The 19,649-nt window shown below is 38.4% G+C and overlaps 1 protein-coding gene across 19 annotated transcripts in view; it reads left to right on the top strand.

The window, feature by feature from the left end:
* The window catches only part of elna (elastin a), a 67,266-nt gene that overhangs the window by 31,558 nt on the left and 16,059 nt on the right, over nt 1-19,649 (top strand). For 12 of the 19 annotated variants that reach the window (XM_027999235.1, XM_027999251.1, XM_027999250.1 and 9 more), the window contains exons 6-30: nt 4,883-4,909; nt 5,067-5,135; nt 8,945-8,995; nt 9,319-9,393; nt 11,989-12,036; nt 12,115-12,177; nt 12,358-12,387; nt 12,477-12,551; nt 12,739-12,780; nt 12,885-12,971; nt 13,053-13,103; nt 13,215-13,247; nt 13,293-13,373; nt 14,221-14,253; nt 15,008-15,178; nt 16,185-16,310; nt 16,391-16,465; nt 16,710-16,784; nt 16,876-16,914; nt 17,232-17,357; nt 17,486-17,587; nt 17,859-18,002; nt 19,092-19,208; nt 19,396-19,415; nt 19,584-19,614. In XM_027999235.1, coding sequence (XP_027855036.1) covers nt 4,883-4,909; nt 5,067-5,135; nt 8,945-8,995; nt 9,319-9,393; nt 11,989-12,036; nt 12,115-12,177; nt 12,358-12,387; nt 12,477-12,551; nt 12,739-12,780; nt 12,885-12,971; nt 13,053-13,103; nt 13,215-13,247; nt 13,293-13,373; nt 14,221-14,253; nt 15,008-15,178; nt 16,185-16,310; nt 16,391-16,465; nt 16,710-16,784; nt 16,876-16,914; nt 17,232-17,357; nt 17,486-17,587; nt 17,859-18,002; nt 19,092-19,208; nt 19,396-19,415; nt 19,584-19,614 — 1,791 coding nt within the window. The remainder of the gene's footprint in view (nt 1-4,882; nt 4,910-5,066; nt 5,136-8,944; nt 8,996-9,318; nt 9,394-11,988; nt 12,037-12,114; nt 12,178-12,357; nt 12,388-12,476; nt 12,552-12,738; nt 12,781-12,884; nt 12,972-13,052; nt 13,104-13,214; nt 13,248-13,292; nt 13,374-14,220; nt 14,254-15,007; nt 15,179-16,184; nt 16,311-16,390; nt 16,466-16,709; nt 16,785-16,875; nt 16,915-17,231; nt 17,358-17,485; nt 17,588-17,858; nt 18,003-19,091; nt 19,209-19,395; nt 19,416-19,583; nt 19,615-19,649) is intronic. The other 7 variants (XM_027999243.1, XM_027999240.1, XM_027999242.1 and 4 more) reach the window with 7 other exon arrangements.

Genomic DNA, 19,649 nt, shown 5'->3' with positions numbered 1-19,649 from the left:
AGAACGTCACGTGCCACCAACGTGTGCTGCCTTTAAAAAAACGTTGTAACACCGTAGAGGGAGGGATGTCTCAAAAGAATTATGACATCAACAAGATCGCATAGATGTCATCTTTATCTTCGGACGAGTTGCATGTCACTCACTGCTGTTCTCATTTTAAACACTACATGTCAGTTCAGAAGAATTTTGCCTATATTTAGCAATTAGTAGAGGAATAACAAAATATCTAGCTATACAGTACATACTGTATATTTGAAACTTTAAGGCATTTTTTGAAGCGCATTTGTAGCCTCTGTAGATATATTCAACATTTTTATGCTTCAACTTCTGGTTGAAATGGGAACACATCCCCTGATGAATGGCACATGATGGCATTCATCAGCCATAAACTAGGTGTAACTCGGGAGTTTTAAACGTGCTGCTAGCATTTTATTAGTTTTTGGTCATAATGAGCCACCTTCAGACGAAAGCTGTTCTTTTCCCAAGACAAACGTTGGTGATAAAACCAGTTAGTCTGTGCCAAATCCAGTGCTTGTAGAGGTGGAAACAGAAAAAAGCTGGCTTGAAGCAAGCGTTCGCACCAGTTTAGGGGAGGAACTGGTTTAACGGGGAAATCTAAATAAGCTTTTTGAGACAGAGGAAAGGGGTGTCAAGAAGTTTATTCCAGATTTGGAGTCATGGTCCTGTTTCTCCATGAGTGGTCTTATCTGGATGGAAACTGGGAGAAAAATCATGTTTTTTTTAAATTTGTTTTTCTATCCAAATGAAGGAAAGTGTGATGCTTGGCCGTACTGTTTCATTTAACTTCTTCTTTCCCTTTCTTGGCCTTCAGCCCTCACCTTCTGGGTAATATCAGGTTCCTGTCACTTCCATCCTCCATGTTGAGTATTGATCTTCTAGTCCAAGGTCCAAAGTCAAAGTGGATCTCAATTGATCCCCGGGGGTCTCTATTTTGCCTTGAGGGTCGTGGAGAAAATGAGTCGTAATATTAGAGTGCAGAAATCCTTCAGGATGTCAGCAATCAGCTAAATACTGGCAGCAGCTGCAAAGAAAACTGAAGATTTGATATCGGGCTTCTACGTGTGTGGCTCATGACAACAAACACTGTTGCAACAGACGTCCAACACGTAGGTTTCTGTCGTCCAACAAAAGCATGCTTGTTTTAGCTTACAAGATGGTGTGAGTGTGACTGAACAGAGAACCTTTGTAGGAAACCTCAGTGGATAAACGCCAAACAATGAAGCTCCTCATGCTATGACCCTGGACATGTAGCACCACCTGTGTGGTATTTTTGTGCGTTGGTATTTTTGTTTTCACAATGTTAGATGATGTCAGAACTACAAAAAGTTAATTTTCTTTCCTTTTTTTTACTTCTTGTGGAAATTTTGTGTTTGTGCTCAAGGCCTGTAGTCATGGTCTCAGATACAGATCAACACCCTTACGGACCAAAATCTGAGTGTCTGCTTCTCATCTCCCCGTCTCAGTGGTGAGAGCTGAGCTCAGCGGAACAGGTGCGGGGTGACTCTGAGCAAACCCGGTGACTGAAAGCACATGTGAGCACAGGTGATTGATTTATAAACAAAGAGTCTCCAGAATCCTGTTTTGATTCTGCTGCTCGCAGCATTTCTTAAAGACGTGCTGACAGGCAGAACACATCTAAATCTCCTGTGGAACATTGTGTAAACCAGTCAGTTTGGTGAATTTAATGGCGTTATAGATCATTGCTGTTCCATGGATGCTGATCAGAAACCTTCTTGCAGTCATTGTCCAACAGATCCCGGAGATATGATAAGACAGCGTCCTCGTGTTAACACGGGAATGACTGGAAAATGGAAAACGATCAATTTGATTTATGTAAAAATTGATTGCACTTATTATCTCAACATGTGTCTAGAGATGGTTGAGAAATCTGGAGGAATAAGGCAGAAGGAGACGGATTATCTCAAATCTGAGATTGTATTGCATGCTGTCTCTGTTGCCAAGGCTTTGGCGAGAGCTGTGCCCACATTTGCTTTGATCCACTTTTGATCTTTCCTCCTATCGCTGCCGGTACATTCCTCCTCCTCCTGCCCTCCTGCTCCTCCTCATCAGAACAGTTTCCTCACCTGCAATTGGCTGGACTGGCTCCACCCTGATCTCTGTATCCTGGTGAATTGTTTCCCATGCACAGTTGTTCTCATCCCAGGTTTTTTTTATTTTCAGTTGTTGATGAAAGTAAATTCCTTGCCGGACAAAGTTGTTGGCAGCATTAATGTTTCTCATCGTTTCAGAAAGAGTCTTTGTTTAGAAAGGTTGTTGTTTTTAGGCCAACTTTGTTTTAATTTTTTTCTGAAACTGATTTTATTAAAATGTCCTTCACACAGAGTCCAAAAATCACTAACAAATTAAGAAATCTGGAGTTAATGTGCAAAACCCTTCAGTCATCCTTCATTTCCTTGTGCATTTCTTCCAACAAGTCCAACTTTCTTCTATTATTACCGTGTGTTTCTTAATTTCTGCTTTGTCGTTTGGCTGCTCTTTCTCTAATGTTTAGTCATACAAGTCATACGTTTCAAAGGAATGTTTCATTTGCTCTTTAAAGTTTTCTTTTCTAGAAGCATGTGGAAGTAGGTGCTTTCATCTGACCAAGATTAAATTTTTTGGCTAATATTCAGAATCAAAAATCGGAAATTACAACCTTTTTTAAACAAACCATTCCCATGATAAAACATGGTGGTGGCTGCGGTGATTCTGGTTTGAGTTGAGGGAGGTAATTAAAGACTACCGGTAATCTTGCAAGGAAACATGTTGAAGGCTGCAAAAGGAAAACAAGGATTTGGATAGCCAATCAACTTCTAACAGGAAAACAACTCTAAACATCCAGGCAGAACTCAAAGGAATGGATTAGATAAAAGCAGAAGGACCCAGTCAAAGTCCAGACTTAAATCCAACTAAGAAGTAGGCCTGTCACGATTCAAATTTTGCTGAGCGATTAATTGTCTCAAAAATTATTGCGATAAACGATAATATTGGGTCAGTATATATAGGGTCAGTGGAGAGCACCGGAGTTGAGCCTTTTTTTCCATTCAGTGTCATCAACAGAAAGAGAAAAAGGCCGGAAGAGACGATAAAGCCGATAATTTAAATGAGGTCGATAGTTTTAATTTATCGTACGATTAATTGATTTATTGTTTATCGCGACAGGCCTACTAAGAAGTAGCCTCCATCTAACCTGAATGAGCTCGAGTTATTTTTGTGTAAGTATTTTCAAGTGGGCAGCCGCTGTGTGCAAAGCGAGTGGCGACATTCTGCAAAAGATCTGCAGCTGAAGTTGAAGCAAGCAGTGGTTCTATAAAATACTGACTATAAAGAACTGAATACAAATTTGTCAGATTTGTATTTACAAAAAAAAGTTGAAATGCATGTTTAACTATCCTTCTTTTTCACAATTTAATTTCTTTATTGGGCAAGATGTCATTTTCAGAAAATCGGTGTGAAAGTATTAAGTTAAAAGAAAAACTTTGGGAGATCTTCCGAAAGCCTAAAGAAGATAATTTTTTTAACTAATGTTTAGCTCTTTGGAAACAAAATATGAAAAAAGTAAGCTGATTTAAACACTTTTACTCACTCCTTTACATAAGACAAGTAAAAATACTTCTGTATTTTCTGAACTTATTTTATCCAAGGAGTGAATTAAAGACTGTCTGAAGCATAGCATCCTTTACTCTAGGAGAAATCCAAACGGGATTTTCGACTCTAGTGGGGACGATGTGCAGCAAATGGCCCGAGCCAGGAGTTAAACGAGGAACTGCAGGGTCCAGGATTTTTGCACCTGCTCCACTATGATGCAGGAAACCAAGACCTGACCTTATTAAAACGTGTAGCCGCTGGGCTAATGATAGTTCTTATGACAGGATCTGTCGATAAGTCTGTTTCACGTCCCATAAATGGATGATAAAATCGTATTTGGTGCCTTATTTGAAATCCTCCTGAGCTTTGGCTTTGATTCCTGCTGGAAAAGCAGGTGGTGAGTGTTTTATTTTCATGTTCTTCTTCTCCTCCTCTCTCTCCCACACTTTTTCCATCTCCATATACAGTACTTCCCTCTTCAAATGTTTCAATCTTGTCATCAAGAGGAAACCCAAACTGAGACGTGATTTAATTTATGCATCCAACTGAACTCAGCTTTTTTCACACCCTCAGATTAAAACATAGATACTTTTTTTCTTTAAGCTTTCAGAAGAATCCATCGCTCCCCCCAATGTTTAGATCACAATACAACCAGGCCGACAAGCTGGACTCACACCATTTCTGTCGGGCGTTGAGCTTCGTAAAAGTCAGCTCCCTTCCCTTGACAACGCTTGTCTCAAAAACAGAATTTTAATGCGCCTGATTTTGTTTCGAGTGTCTCAAACTTAATTTTTTAATCCACATCATGCAGTTTTTGCATGGCTCTGGAGAGAGTTGTGATGAAATGTTGAATGATGTGTTATTTCTATTAAAGGGTAATTACAGCAGTAACTCATTACGCATTCCAGTAAAGTAAACCATGGTCTTAGTTGCTCCTCCAAGAAAGCTTTCATTGAGGTGGCCTGACAGGGGAAACAAAATACCACAAATCCTAAACATATTTCAGAGGTTTCAGTCAACTGTCATATTTAAAGTCATATACAGCGAGTTGGAGCTGAGGCACTCAAAAGGGGCTCAGTGTAGGGGCCAAAAAGTGAAAAATAAATGAGCAATTATTTTGAGATATATTCTTATGTGCATTGTGCATGTTCAAGCATATAAAATTTCTTGACCAGCGAACATTCACTGCACCCCCAAACCTGAGCTTGGTGCTTTTTGTGTTACACTTCACTTTATTTATTCACTTAACTTTTTTTTTTTTCCCCCTACCAAGGTTATGGAAATCTAGGAACTGGGATCGGTAGGTATTTTGTTTTATTGAATTAAAACTGATTTGGTGCTTCAAATTATTTACTTTATTAACGGATATTAAAGAAGTTAAATGTTATTTATAAAATCATTTCAAATTAAATTATTGATAATGATTTAATGGTAATTTCTAAATGTTTGTCTTGCAGGCGGTTACGGAGGATATGGTGGCGGTACTGGAGGGTTTTACCCGTCACAAAAAGCTGCTGCCAAAGCAGGTACAGTGAGTGATAGGTTGGTGGAAATATGACACTAATGTTGTTTTAGTGGTGGGATCCAGGATTCATTTGGAGTTGAGCTGATTTGCTGTCTGCTGTAATTTACGGTAAAAGTTACGTTATTTTTAGACATAGTCTGACTGTCTAGAGACACCCCACACTACAGAGGGGTGACATGAGGCAAATCAGAAAGTTTGTTCAGACTTGCGTTGTCTGAACATTTTGTTTACTTTATGTGGTTGCTCAGTCAGTGAGAATGAACGCCCCCTGTGGTGGCTGTCATTGTAATTACATTCCACACAAAGTGGCTGAAAATGCTCATATTTCATGTTTTTCTAAGGAATTAAGACTGTATATGACCATCTTAAACTCAAATTATTTCATATTTAAGCTGTACAGCCCTGCCAAGGTCTATTCTACGCTGAAAAGAGATTCTTTAAAACACAATGAGACTTTTTAGAAAGCTTTTATTCTGCTCAGTGCTTCCTTTTAGGACTAAATTAGGTTGAAACATGCAGGATGTGTTGTGGTGAAACCTGCAAGTTAGATTGCTAGACTTTTTTGTAGGGTTACGGGTTTGTGTTTGGCTGTGTGCAGGAAGTAGCTGGCTGGAGTGCCATTCATACGAGAACTGACACTGCTCTCAATCTTTGTTTCTTTTATTTCTTTTTTTATAAATGAAACAAAAAAATCACATTTTTAATACACTTTTTTAAAATAGCAATATTTGACTTAGTAACAATATGTTTCTTCAACTGAAATATAATTTGGTTTACAGCTGAGTAATGAAGACACATTGTTCTTTTTTGTCTTTGAACTTGCATTAGCTAATGTTGTAGAGGAAACTGCTGTCAGTAGGCCATAAACGAGGGGAATGAGAAAAGCAAGACTAAGTTTATTTTTTTTCTGTAATTAAAGTTAAATTAAAATCAAAATTAAAGTAGTAAGAATCCAACTCTAATAAAGATATTGTTTTAAAAAGCTAAACTTAATGAATATTAAAATTAAAGAATAAAAATCCTTCATTTATAATGATAGATTAACTGATTTAAATGTAACTTGTAAACGTAATACATAACTTTAAGTAAATTATTGTAAAGATAAAATTGGCAGGATGATAACATCATATTCAATTAAACCTTAGTTGGTAAAACTCACATCAAAACGTGCATAAAAATTAAGCAAAATTAAGAGAATGTGATTTTTTTATGGTAGGACCCGCTGGAAGAGAAGTGAAACCTGTGTTGCACCGGGAGTGCAACACAGGTTACAAAACATGCCGCTAAGGACCATGGGAAATAGTTCCCACTCTCATAATGAGGAAGGTTTCCTTCGAACCTGATCGCAAATACAACCCATGAATGGGCTGATGGTATCAACTATTGCCTTTACAATCCTTCAGAAACTGTTGTATCACATAAAGCTGACTGGGTTTAATGGAAACTGCAGTTTATTAAACTGAAAGATTAATGATTGCTGTTGGAGAAAGGCTAAGCTTATGTTCTGTGATATCATGCATGATGGAGAAGTAGATTTATAAATACATTCTGACCTCATGGAGTCACATCTTCCAGAGGTGTCGGAAAATGCAGCTTCTCTGTGAACGTTTTACAACCAGAAACTTCATCTCTCTTTGTCATTCCGAAAGCTTTTGTGTTACTAATAGAAAACACCCTGTTCCTTCAGGTTTTCTTGTGAAACATGAGTTAGCAGCACTAATACTTTCCATGTTGACTGCAGTACTGCTACATCCACTTTCATTTCACTCAAAGTGCAGAGCCCATCTATTCAGTCACCTGCTCAGTGAAGACATGATGAACAGCATTCTGCCCGGCCCGTTAGGTTCAGTCTGTGGCAGCATTTCCATGACAAACCAGCCGGAAAAACAATAAAGACGACAGACTTTCCAGCGGTGATTGTTGCTCTCAGTCTGTGATACTGACAAATGCGCCTGAAGCTCTGGTTGTTTTATGGACAGGTGCAGGAGGCCCACCGCCACCAGGGGGTCGTTTTCAGCCTGTTGGCAGACTACTGTGCAGCTTCCAGACCTTACTGACTGAAGCACTCTCAGACTTTTGATAAATGAACATGCTTGCATGTTTGGAGAAAGCCAGAGAGTATGTTGTGCATTATTGGAAGTGCAGTATGAAAGCCGCATTTGGCAAGCGTTTACATTTTTATCATACACTTGCAAACCTTCGACAGTTTGAACCTCCGCAGAGCTGGATCTGACGTTAAACTCTGGAGCGTGTGCGTGCACATCATTTGCTTTAAATTAGCCTGACTGATTAGACATGAACTCAGGGGGCCTCAATCATGTCTGGGGCTGCTCCGTGGCACAGAGCCTGCGCTTAAATATTGGTTGGCAGTGACAAAACATCAGTCCCTGGAATCAGTCTGTTCTGCTTTCATGACACTTAAAATAACAACTCGTTTCTCTGAAACGGCGCAGATTAAAAGGCAGATTCCTCGCCAAACTTTGTCTTACCAAATCTCCCAGACCGCATACTTTCAGGCAGTGCGCAACGTCTGTCCGCTTAAGTATTGGGATTTTAAAATTTAAAAAAAAAGAAAATTTGGGGAGGGAATGGATTAAACAAATAAACAGCTTGTTTCATCCTGCTGCAAAGTTCATGTCGAGCAAAACCTGACAGCTACTTTCCTGTACAAATAAGAAAAGAAATGAGGTATTTGATGGGGCACGATGGCATGGATTCTCCCTGTCTCCTCTGATTAAGGTGAAGTCAAACATGAAGCCTTTTGCGTTGTCATGCCGACTGGGTTGGCAGAACCAGATTAGATCCGCTCGGCATCCAAGATCACTTGGTGAACTTGTTCTCAGGCCCCTCAGAAACATGTACTGAAAAGAAATACATCAGCTTTTTATAGAAAAAGTTAATTTATTTCATTTCATTTGCACAAGATGATACATTTCAAATTTTTATTCCTGTCAACTACAGCTACTAGTTACTCAGATTATTACTTAAATAGAATTGTAAGTAACAATCTGAAATTTACTTTATTTTCAAATGAAAGTAAATTTTACACTTTATCTGGAATCAATACGTGTTTATAGTGAAAGTTTAGAGGCACAAAGTTTATGTCACCAGTCAGTGATGGTTTGGGGCGCCGTGTCATCTGCTGCTGTTGCTCCGCTCCGTTTCCTTAAGTCCACAGTCAACCCGGCCGTCTTCCAGGAAACTTTAGAGCACTTCAGGCTTCCTTCGTTGTTTTATGGAGACGCTGATTTCGTTTTCAAACAGGACTTGGCATCTGCCTTCACTTCCCAAGGGACCAATTTCTGTTTTAAGAACCATTGCATCATGGTGCTTTATTAGCTAATAAAGTCACCTGACCTGAACCCCATCCGGAATCGGTGGATCATTGGAGATGAAAGGCATCAGACCCACTAAAACAGACGAGCTGAAGGCGGCAATCAAAACAACCTGAGCTTCCTGAACACATCACGCATTCCCAGACTGATCATCTCCACTCCACACTTCATTGTTGCTGTAATTCACCCTAATAGAGAACTGAACTAATGTTAAAACCACACACATTAACATACTTTTCAAGAGCCATGAATTTAAATAATCAATTTTTTAAATTTGTCTTATTTAATATTGTAATTTCTAAGACAAAATCCCTTTTGAAGAATATCACTCTGTTTTAGTGAATCATTATAATATGAGTTTGAATTTTTGAATTAAGTTTACAAAATAAAAGTTTTCCATGCTATTTTAATGTATGAATATGTACCTGTAAATGTTTTTTCTAATATTCTGTGTCTGTTTCTACTTTTTGATTAGGTGCTGGAGCAGGAGTGGGACCTGGAGGTGCTGGAACTGGACCCGGTGGAGGCAAGACATTCACTCCCTGTTTTTTTTTCTCGTTTTTTTCTACATTTTGTCTTTTCATAATTACACAAATGCACAACTGGCTTCATTTCTATCAAATGACAACCGGCCTGAAAAAAGCATATTTGAACTCAAAGCAAAGAGATTTTCCTAATGCAATAAAGCAAAATCTGACACGAAAAAGTCACAGTTTGGGAGAATAAATCAGTTATAATTGTCCTCATCGCAGCACTTTGACTATAAATGTGCTGTTTTAGCCAGGGCATTTTGTCCCTCCCTGCTTGATGAGCCATGTAACATTTTATGTGTTGTTTTTTTTTTTCCAGCACCTGTTATTCCTCAGACAGGCCTTCCAGGAGGAGCCGGTGGTGCAGCAGGAAAGAAAGCTGCCAAAGTGCCAGGTTTTGTAGACTCAACAATAAACTCATGCGGCCGAAGACAGACAGAAAGCAGCTCTGAGCCACATTAAAGACAAACTCTCACTGCATGTGGCAGATGTTTGGTGCAGCTGGAAATGTATCCGTAGTGATTCAAATCCCAGCCAACCGACTGGAAAAAAAGCTTAAATGGGTTTGACAAATTTTATAGAGATGAGTTACTGTGTAAAACTTTGAACCCTTAATACAGAAAATGTTTGAGACTCACTGTTTGAGTGCATTGATGCTCTTACATAAGGGCCACATGTTTTTGACCTAAAAAAAATACCAATTGGCTTCACCTTAAAATAATTTAACAGTACTATAAGATACCGTCAGACTCATTACTGTTCTCTTTACATGTTGAATACTGACACCTAGAGACTTAATTTGTATGTGAAACACAGGACCATTAAGATTTTTTAAAATGCTTCATCAGCATAATTTCTACTGTCCAGCCGACAGAAGCAGAGAGAAGACAATTGGTGAGTCTAGGTGTTTAAAGTTAAAGCTCATTCAGACTGGACAGAAAACTTTTAGGTTTTCCCACATATTCTTAATCTTATGCCTTCACAGAACAACTGGATTTACACAGAGTGGGATGATGGTTGTAATCTTAGACAATCAGGACAAGTTCAAGACAGAATACATTTGCAAGGTTCTGTATTTTTATTGTATTGATTTTCTGGGGCCTCTTGCATGAAAGAGTGTACAGTTTTCACACTAAAACTTGGCGTACGGAAAAATTTAGAGAAGTGCTGTGCACAAAAATTTTTGGATGTATACAGCCGTGCGCACGCACGTGGCTGCGCACCTTTCCTTTATAAATCCCAGTTTGCGGGAAATAGAGCACAGCTGCTGGTCCGCCCTGTCGCCACCCATAAATATATATGTAAATTACTATAAATACCCGGAAGTCTGCCACCACGTGAAGCAATAACCATGGCAACGTTCTTGTTCGAAGCAGTATAAATATTTATTATAATAACTATATATTTTATTTAAAATGTGCTTTCAGGACACATAAGGTCACCTCACAAAAATAAAAATAATGCATTTCAAAGAAAAAAAATCCAAATAAAATAAATAAATAAATAAATAAGGAGATTGTGCAAGTGCCTGTTTGTCCCGGGACCGAGAGTCGAACCCGCGATGTCCGCATGGCCTCCAAACGTGGGGCGTGCTGTGGTGGCGCAGGGGGTTAGCTTCTTCTTTAAGTTTTGCTCAGAGCTCCAGGATGATCAGTCTGAGCAATCTAAACACTAACAAACCATCATCATTTCCCAGCAGATCAATATGATCTCTGATCGAAAGCTCCCTCTGAATCCTTCCATTGGCGATGGATCAGAGCCAATGTGCTTCACAATTACGCGGCTCACCTTTATGCAGCTACTTGAATCCGTGTGATTATACACACCTTGATCACATTAAAAATAATCAAACATGTCTGGAGTTAATCTGCTGATCCAACCCTGTTTTCTTTTTCAATCAGAATGAAATTACCCCATAGATGCAGTCCATGCGCTTAGGCGCACAGACCAATGCGTTACATCTTTACGAGACAAAAACTGAGGAAAAGTACTATTTACATTCTAGTAAGATTTTCACATACTTTTATTTTTATTTTATTTATTTTGTGTGTGTCAGGTTATTTGATTATAAATACGGTTCAGTTTCATCGATTGCATTTAAACAATAAAATATAAAAATAAAAATTAAAAAACCGGTTTGATGCTTCTTGGTCTACATAACACAGAATGTAGTCAGATTTCAGTGTATTTAGGTGAGTTTTGACGCTCTGTAGTTTGAAATTGTTCGCAAAAAAATTTTGCGTGGCTGCCGCACATTTTCACGCCAGCAAAAAAGTGCATATATTTACGCAAACTTTGACGCAAAGGAAATTTTTATACATGCCAACTTTTGCGTAAAATATGGCGCCGTGCACTTTTTGTGCACACGCACACTTTATGCATGAGGCCGCAGATCTTTTAAATTAAAATTCTCTTGCCCATTTTGAGAAGCGGCTAGGTGACATCTCTTTTTTTTTTTTCTTTATAAATCAAGGCAACAGATAGTCATGGATTACTAATTAAAAGTTTCTCCACTCTGATCAGCTTTTTGGGTGTCATTAAGTGTAGCATTGCTTATTGTATTTGAAATAATTTATTTAAAGACTTCTTACACATCTCTACTAGGAGAGCAAATAAACTGGGAGAATGATTTTGTTTAATGCTACTTTTAAAAATAAGGCATTCATCACATTTTTATGATAATATTTGCCTTGTGTGTGCCATTAAATCAGAAACCATTCACAATGTATGAAGACAGAAAATGGTTGCTTTAATTACAGCAAACTGATAAATGACTGCAGAAAACATTTTCCCCATTTGTTTTCTGCACATTCTCTTACTGCTTATATCTGTATGGAAAGTTTTCATGTCTGTGAGGCCTTTTATTTCTAACCATGTTTTAGAAAAACATGGCATGCTAACAGATATCTGCTGGCATGCTAATAGATATATATCTATTTTATACGTCTGTTAGTGGGAAAGCACATTGTTATGTCTTCGGTTGTCGCAGGTGTGGGTGTTCCTGGACTTTACCAAGGAGGAATTGTACCAGGAACTGGTTTGTTTTCACTCTCAGAAAATATTTACCACAATCCATAAGATTGTCATGTTTATATGTTTGTTTTCTTCCCTGCAGGCTTTGGTGGCCGTGGGGTTCTGCCTGGGGTCGCTACTGGAACAAACCTAAATCCCAAATCAAGTGAGGTTAAGATTTTGACTCTATGTGTTGAGTGATTTTGAATTTTGAAACATGCTGCAATATGAAACACAGTCTTTACAAAATCAACACGATTCACAATCAAATTAAATGTAAAGTATCTTCAGCTTTTGGGAAAAGTAATTGCAGATAACCATAACTATATCTGATTTCTTTATACAGTTGGAGGACAACAAGGGGGCCAAGTCCCAGGTTGATTTTAAATATGTATATTTATATTATTATACAGTTGTTTATACATTGATGTCAGAATTAAAGTACTCCTTTCTTCTCTGTCTCAGGAACCAGAGGGTTTGGTGGGCCAATGCAGCCAGGTGTATTCCATGGTTACCCCCTCAAATCACCCAAAGCGCAAGGTGCTTTTAGATGCTTGCTCCTTTAAAATGAAATATTTTGTTTGTTGTTTACTTGATATGTAATATTTTCAATGTTGAGTTTGTTCATATTAAAGAGGAAAAAATACAAAAAAGGTTGAACAGTTATTTATGTGTTGCACCACACATTGCTAACTTTGAGTCATAAAGTTTATATTTTGTCCACTAGGGGGCTACGGTGCTAAACCTGGAGGTGGCAAAGTTCCCTATGGTAAAAAAATTGTTTTAATATGTAATTTTACACAGGCTTGATGTCAAATGAAAAGCAGCCATTAATGATGCGTCACACGACAATCACAACAATCTATGATCTAGGTTACGGGAGTTATGGTGTTGGTGGAGCCGGACTTCCAGGAGGAAAAGCTGGTCCTGGATCAAAGCCTGGTTATCCTTTCGGAACTGGTAAATATTTCAAGAAATTATGAGAGAAATATTTCTTTGAAGATAGACTACAAAATATCTCTTTCTCTTTGTTTTCTGTAGGAGTGGGTCCTGGAGGCTTCTTACCTTCTCAATCTAAAGCTGCTAAATATGGTAGGATTTCCTACTTATCATGTTTTAGATTCTTCTTGTCCTTAAAGCAAACAAAACACACATTAAAGAGTGATATGCAGCATGAATGACTGAATCTGTTTATTTCTTCAGGTGCTGGCGTTGGTGGTGTCGGAGGCGTTGGTGGTGTCGGAGGTGTTGGTGGCGTTGGTGGTGTTGGTGGTGTCGGAGGTGTTGGTGGCGTTGGAGGTGTCGGAGGCGTTGGAGGCGTTGGTGGTACTGGTGGACTATATCCAGGGCAGGTGCCAGGAGGTATTAACATGTAGCAACTGGAATAAATACCAACTGATCTTCCTACTCTTTCTGCTCTGATTCATAAAAGCTTAAATGTTAAATAGTAGATGATGAGACCAGACATGAGGTCCTTCAGCTCATATGACACTTTTCCTGTTTCCATGTATGTTGCATCAAAATGCACAAGGTAAAGTTTGTGCAACATCAAGTCCTATCACATGTTATTAGATGTATTTGGGTTGCTTACATTGATTGCACCATGTTTTGTATAGTGCATGTGTATTGGGATAAAAGGTGTAAAATTCTAAGACTTGTACTGTATAAGGACACGGTGCGGTTTATTTTTCCTTTCCCCCCTCCAAAAGGTGAATTATTAATTAATATCTGATTGAATTTGATTCTTTATCAGTGCAGACAGTGTCATTCTACAGTATGAAAGTGAAGGCAATGTTATGCTTTGAGTCTTTGCTGTGACATTTGAGTAGCACCGTATTGCGATACAGTAATGGTTTTCTTTTTGTTATACTTCTATCTCAACATTGTTGCCTTCCACAGTATGACATTGCTGTGGATACTGCACATTTGTGCTACTGGTACAGCATTTACTGTATATAAGCACTACTTGGACATTAGAGAGATAACCCACTATGGCTATTCTATGCAGATTTTCTGTCCTCACTGATGAAGATTCCCCCCGTGCATTTCAGCATTCCTAATGCTTGAAGAGTCTGTATTCTGCTCAATTAAGCTAGTAATAAATTATTTGGCTGCCTGGAGTCACTCATTAACTCTGGAGTTTGTAGCAATGTTAGAAATACTATGAAAGTTCAGAAAGTTCACTCATCTTCACATGTTTTATTCACAGGATATGGACCTGGGTCCAAGGCTGCTAAATATGGTGAGAACTCTCAGGTGTCTTTCTTATTTGGTGAATGAAAATGAATGAAAATTCTACCTATTTGTTTTATTGGCAATATGTAATTAATTATATTGGCAAAAATATAATTTAGTAATCAAATATTGTGTCATGCATATTGCTTTTTAAAAATGTTATGCTGAACTGTTTCCTGTACCAAGGATGATTATCAAAGGTGTAGGAAATGATAAAGATGCCGAATATGGAGGAACATTTAATGTACCGATTGTTATCGGTCCTCTCTTGTTTGTCAAATTTCTTGATAATTAATCTGAGGGAGAAAAGGGAGCCATCTTATTACTTACTTTGCAGAAAGCAATTAAATATATATATTATAAGAGTTTACTCATAATTTTAATTATTTTACCTAACTTAATTTTAGGACAAGTTGGTAGATATTTTTTCATTGCTGGAAGTAGAGGATCTATACAAGGCATGCCGCCATTCTAGGAAAGACCAGACAAGAATGAATTAATTTCTAAAAGCTTTCTAAGTTCTAAACTTGCAAAACAAGATAAATATGTCAAAAATCACAGATTCTAGTAACAGTATCTGGATCATTAATATGATAATAATAATAATATGATTTAATAATGTTAGGAGCACAATCAGTAAAATGAAATGTTCTTCTTAGCTCACTGTTATGTTATAATTAAGGATTTCTGCAAATCTTTTTTGTACAAACTATGAAAAGTGTAAATAAAGTCATCATTCGGAGTGTCTATATTGCTACAAGGAGTACCAGGAGGAGTACCGGGAGGAGTACCAGGAGGAGTACCGGGAGGAGTTCCTGGAGGAGTACCTGGAGGAGTACCTGGAGGAGTACCGGGAGGAGTACCTGGAGGTGCACCAATTGGAGTACCAGGGGGAGGTGGATACCTCCAACCAGGAAAAGCTGCCAAATATGGTAATTTGTTATAATATGCTCATTTAAAATCTCGAGCTTAAGGAGGTTGTGGTATTGAAGGAGGATGAGTTTAAGTCTCTGAGGTCAAACATGCAAGGTAAAAATGTGAAATATCCTAGATTTGAATCCCAGCTGGAATACTCTTCATTACTCCACTGGGTAATCACTGTGCACTGCACCAGAAAAAGGCCTGACCACAGTTCACACCGGATCTTGTAATAAATGTTAGTTTTGTTTGGACTGTTCGACCAATGAAAATAATATTTTTAGATAATTGTTAACATTTTATAAACATCCTCCTCCAGTTGGGTTTGAAAAAACTTAAAGCAGAGTTAGCATTTTGACCATATCATTCATATATTTCAATATCGGTCTCTGTGCAGCTGAAAAAGTGCAAACATATAAATGTCTGAGCTTAATTCTATGTACATCTTGCATGCAATGTCTACTTCTTGCCCATCTTACTTTACAATATTTAAAGTTGCTTAATTTAACCTTTCAACTAATAATTTGTGTCTGCAGATAAAAAGTTGTAAAAGAGTCCATGGGGTTATTTTTACACGCCCATTCTTAGCTACATGACTTCATAGAACCATTAGTGAATATATCATCCTAATACTGTTTATATTTTCAAAAAATAATTTTAAAATACAAAACCTTTGAAAAGAAAGATATGTGATATACTTCTGCTCTTTTGAAATATAAGAGCTAGATGTTTTCTGATTTCAGAAGTTTTTTAATCTACTCTTTTCAAAAATAAACAAAGCCGCTTCCTTCAGGTTTCATCCCAGTGCCAGAGTGGTTGTCTAAACTCATAACATGACTCCTTATCCTGCTGTATAGTGAACTGTATGAGTGAGAATATACAGTATGTGTGTGAGAAGGAGTGGGTGAGAAACAGATTCCTGTTAAAAGCCACAACATGTGCAGATAATTTATAATTCACTTTGATGGCACATTTTTAGTTATGGTGATCAGTTGTGGTAATAAATAAATTTGTCTGCAGGACTAGGCGGAGTCGGGGGAACGGGAGGAGTCGGAGGAACAGGAGTAGCAGGAATAGGAGGAGTCGGAGGAATAGGAGGAGTGGGAGGTGGTGGATACTCTCCTGCAGCCAAGGCTGCCAAGTATGGTAAGTGAAATGAAATAAGTTAAAATTATGACTGTGAAAACTCTGTTTTTTAATTGTTTCTGTTGTGTGTTTCTTTTTAGGTGTTGTACCAAGAGTTGGTGGAGGAGTCGGTGGTGCAGGTGTTCCTGGAACACAGTTTCTACCTGGATATGGATGTAAACTAACAGATTTGTGATTTCCCTTGGCTGTAAAGCAAATCTTTAATTTGTTAGAAGTTAGAGAAACTCAGCTTATCTTTTATCATGTTTGTCTTGTTTCTGGTGCAGCTTTGACAGCTGGTGCCAAACCTCCAAAATACGCTGAGATCAATGTTTCATCAAATCTCACATTAAATGCATTTAGAAACATTATTTGGTTAATAAATATAAAACTGAATCTTTCATCTGTTCCAATTAACAGCTCCTCAAACAGGCCTCGGAGGAGTAGGAGTCCCTGGTGGAGGAGGACAGGTGCTACCTGGCGGTGGCTATGGTGGTACGCTGGAGATCAAGCTCAAATAAATAAAAACATAATGTAACACTTCATGTTATAAAGTCTATCCTAATAAACCCAAACACCTGTGCAGGTTATGGAGGCGGTGCAGGGGTCAAACCTCCAAAGTATGGTAAGACTTTATGATTTTTTTTATTGGTTTAGATGACTATTTTAAAAAATAATACTAGAGTGATTCATATTTTTCCATAATTTGGAGCTGTTTAAGGTTAGAACCAAAAGCAGTGAAAAAGGCTAAAATATAGCGAGACAATCGATAAGGAAAAAGATTAGCTGGAACTGCTGGAAAAGTTGCAGGAAAAAGAAGCAGAATTGTTTATTCTCATGTCAAAAAAAAAGACTGATTAAAATATGGTTGTCAGGCATTAACGCAGCTTGTTGCTTTGTTAGTGAAATCTTCAAACCTCAGTCTCTATTCACCTCAAACAGGAGTTCCAGGAGGAGTTGGAACAGGATTTGGATATGCAGGACTGGGAGGAGCAGGAGGAGCGGGAGGAGGGCCTTTTGTCCCAGCAGGGGGACAATACTCTGCAGCAGCAAAAGCTGCCAAATATGGTAGAAATAATGAGCACACATGGAAATTTTAAATGAAATAAAACTGATTTTCACCTAACCTAGATGCTTATATTTTCCGCTCATGACTGTAACCTTATGATACAGTACGGCTTGTTTCCATGAACTAGGAGTTGCAACAGGTGGTGCTGGAACAGGAGTGGGAGCAGGAGGAACATTAGGAGCCCAAGGAGCCGGACAATATTCTGCAGCAGCCAAAGCAGCTAAATACGGTAACATATTGAGTACTACCTCCTAAAAATATACGTTTTTTTGTACATATCACTGGTTTTTGAGTTATGTATAGTTTTTCACCAAGGTTTGTATTTTAATATTTCTATTAGCATAAACCTGTAAAAGGCTCTTCTAGATAACGTCTAGAGGAATAATTATTATAGTTCCTTGTAGTAGTTATACTTGTTAACTTTACAGATTTTGTCATTTAAGAGAGGTTTTAATTATAGTACCTGCTCCTAATTAATTCTATTTGCTCCTCCGAATCAGGAGTCACAGGTGGTGCTGGGACAGGACTGGGAACAGGAGGACTGGGAACAAGAGGACTTGGAACAGGAGGACTGGGAACAGGAGGACTTGGAGGGGTACAAGAAGGTGGACAGTACTCTGCTGCTGCAAAAGCTGCTAAATACGGTATAAATAATGAGCATCAACTATCAAGAAGATAGTTGTTACCAAACGTAATGTTTCTTGGGGCACATATGGTATTGTGGAGGTTTTCCAGTCTGGTTGCAATGAAACGGTTCTGTTAAGAGTTTTTAATGATATTTGTTTAGCAAATTACTCAGAGATCTGTGATTTTTGTACTGTTAGATCTCCCTGCAGTATTTGAATCTCACTGCAGTATTTGACACTGTGGACCATTGTATTTCTATCCCTCAATAGAAACACTGGAAGTACCTTGTTCCTATTTGAGTGACAGAACAATTTGTTGAATCTTTACTCTCCACATTGGCCCCTTCTTTCTTGCAGATTTCTGCAAGGGTCAACTATTGGTCCTCCTCTTTTCTTTCTAATTTTTCTTTTATATACCTGCTCCCTTTGGGCTCTGTTTTTAGAAAACATGACATCTCTTATTTCGGAGACCAAAGAGTTCAGAATTTGATTTCACATTAACACCTCCCCAAACAAACTGCACTCTCTGGGCAACCGAACTAAAGTTGGATTAAAACAGACAAAATAGGACTGGTGTGAATGCACCCTGAGATTCAAACAACACAGTTTTTATGCGATTATCCAGTCTGACAATAAGGCTGAAAAACATATCACAACATAAGCATTTCATATCAATTGATATCAATGATTATTGATCCGTTTTTTGTTTTAAATATCTTAAATTCTGTTGAACTGGTGACCTTATCTTTCCTACTTTATCCACAATTTCTTCTCAAGCTGTTGTACTCATTTTCTCTCTTCACTCCACGCCATTGGTTTTTTAATTTTTAAGCAGCAACAACTGTTGCTGTGCAGGTTGTTGCTAGGTAACCAAGGAGTGAGTGAGTGAACCTAGCTTAGCTGACGGTGAGAAGTTGAGTAAGCTAAAGCCTTTCCTCTGCCTACATCCCCCAGAATGCTGTGTGGTTCTGGATCGGAGTTATTGAACATATTATCTATTGATATTGATCACGTGTTGTTATCGATGTATAGGGCAGTCCTATGTTCACTTACACATTTGTTAATTAAATGTAGAGAAAATATGGTGGAAACCTGCTTTTGTTACAGGTGGTGCTGGGACTGGACTGGTACCAGGAGTAGGAGGAGGGACTGGACTGGTACCAGGAGTAGGAGGAGTACCAGGAGGTGGACAATACTCTGCTGCTGCAAAAGCTGCTAAATATGGTGAGACTAGTATGCACAAAAATGCAAACTGAAAAGTCTGGGATGTTTCTTTAATAAGTAATGCAACTCTTACTGAATGCAGTTATCAGTATACGTCTGTTTTCACTTTTTCCAGTTACAGATTTATTAATTAAATTCCTGTAAAATTTGTTGACTACCTATTTGTATTTTGAATCTGGAGTTACAGGTGGTGCTGGAACAGGACTGGTACCAGGAGGAGTCGGAGGAGGAACAGGACTGGTACCAGGAGGAGTCGGAGGAGGAACAGGACTGGTACCAGGAGGAGTCGGAGGAGGAACAGGACTGGTACCAGGAGGAGTCGGAGGAGGAACAGGACTGGTACCAGGAGGAGTCGGAGGAGGAGGAACAGGACTGGTACCAGGAGGAGTGGGAGGAACACAAGGAGGTGAGCAATATCTGCAGCTGCAAAAACCGCTTAAT

This window comes from Xiphophorus couchianus, chromosome 18, assembly GCF_001444195.1.
Source record: "Xiphophorus couchianus chromosome 18, X_couchianus-1.0, whole genome shotgun sequence".
In the NCBI taxonomy this organism is placed as follows: domain Eukaryota; kingdom Metazoa; phylum Chordata; class Actinopteri; order Cyprinodontiformes; family Poeciliidae; genus Xiphophorus; species Xiphophorus couchianus.
Note: the sequence above shows the minus strand (reverse complement) of the source record. Positions and strands in the feature narration are given on the sequence as shown.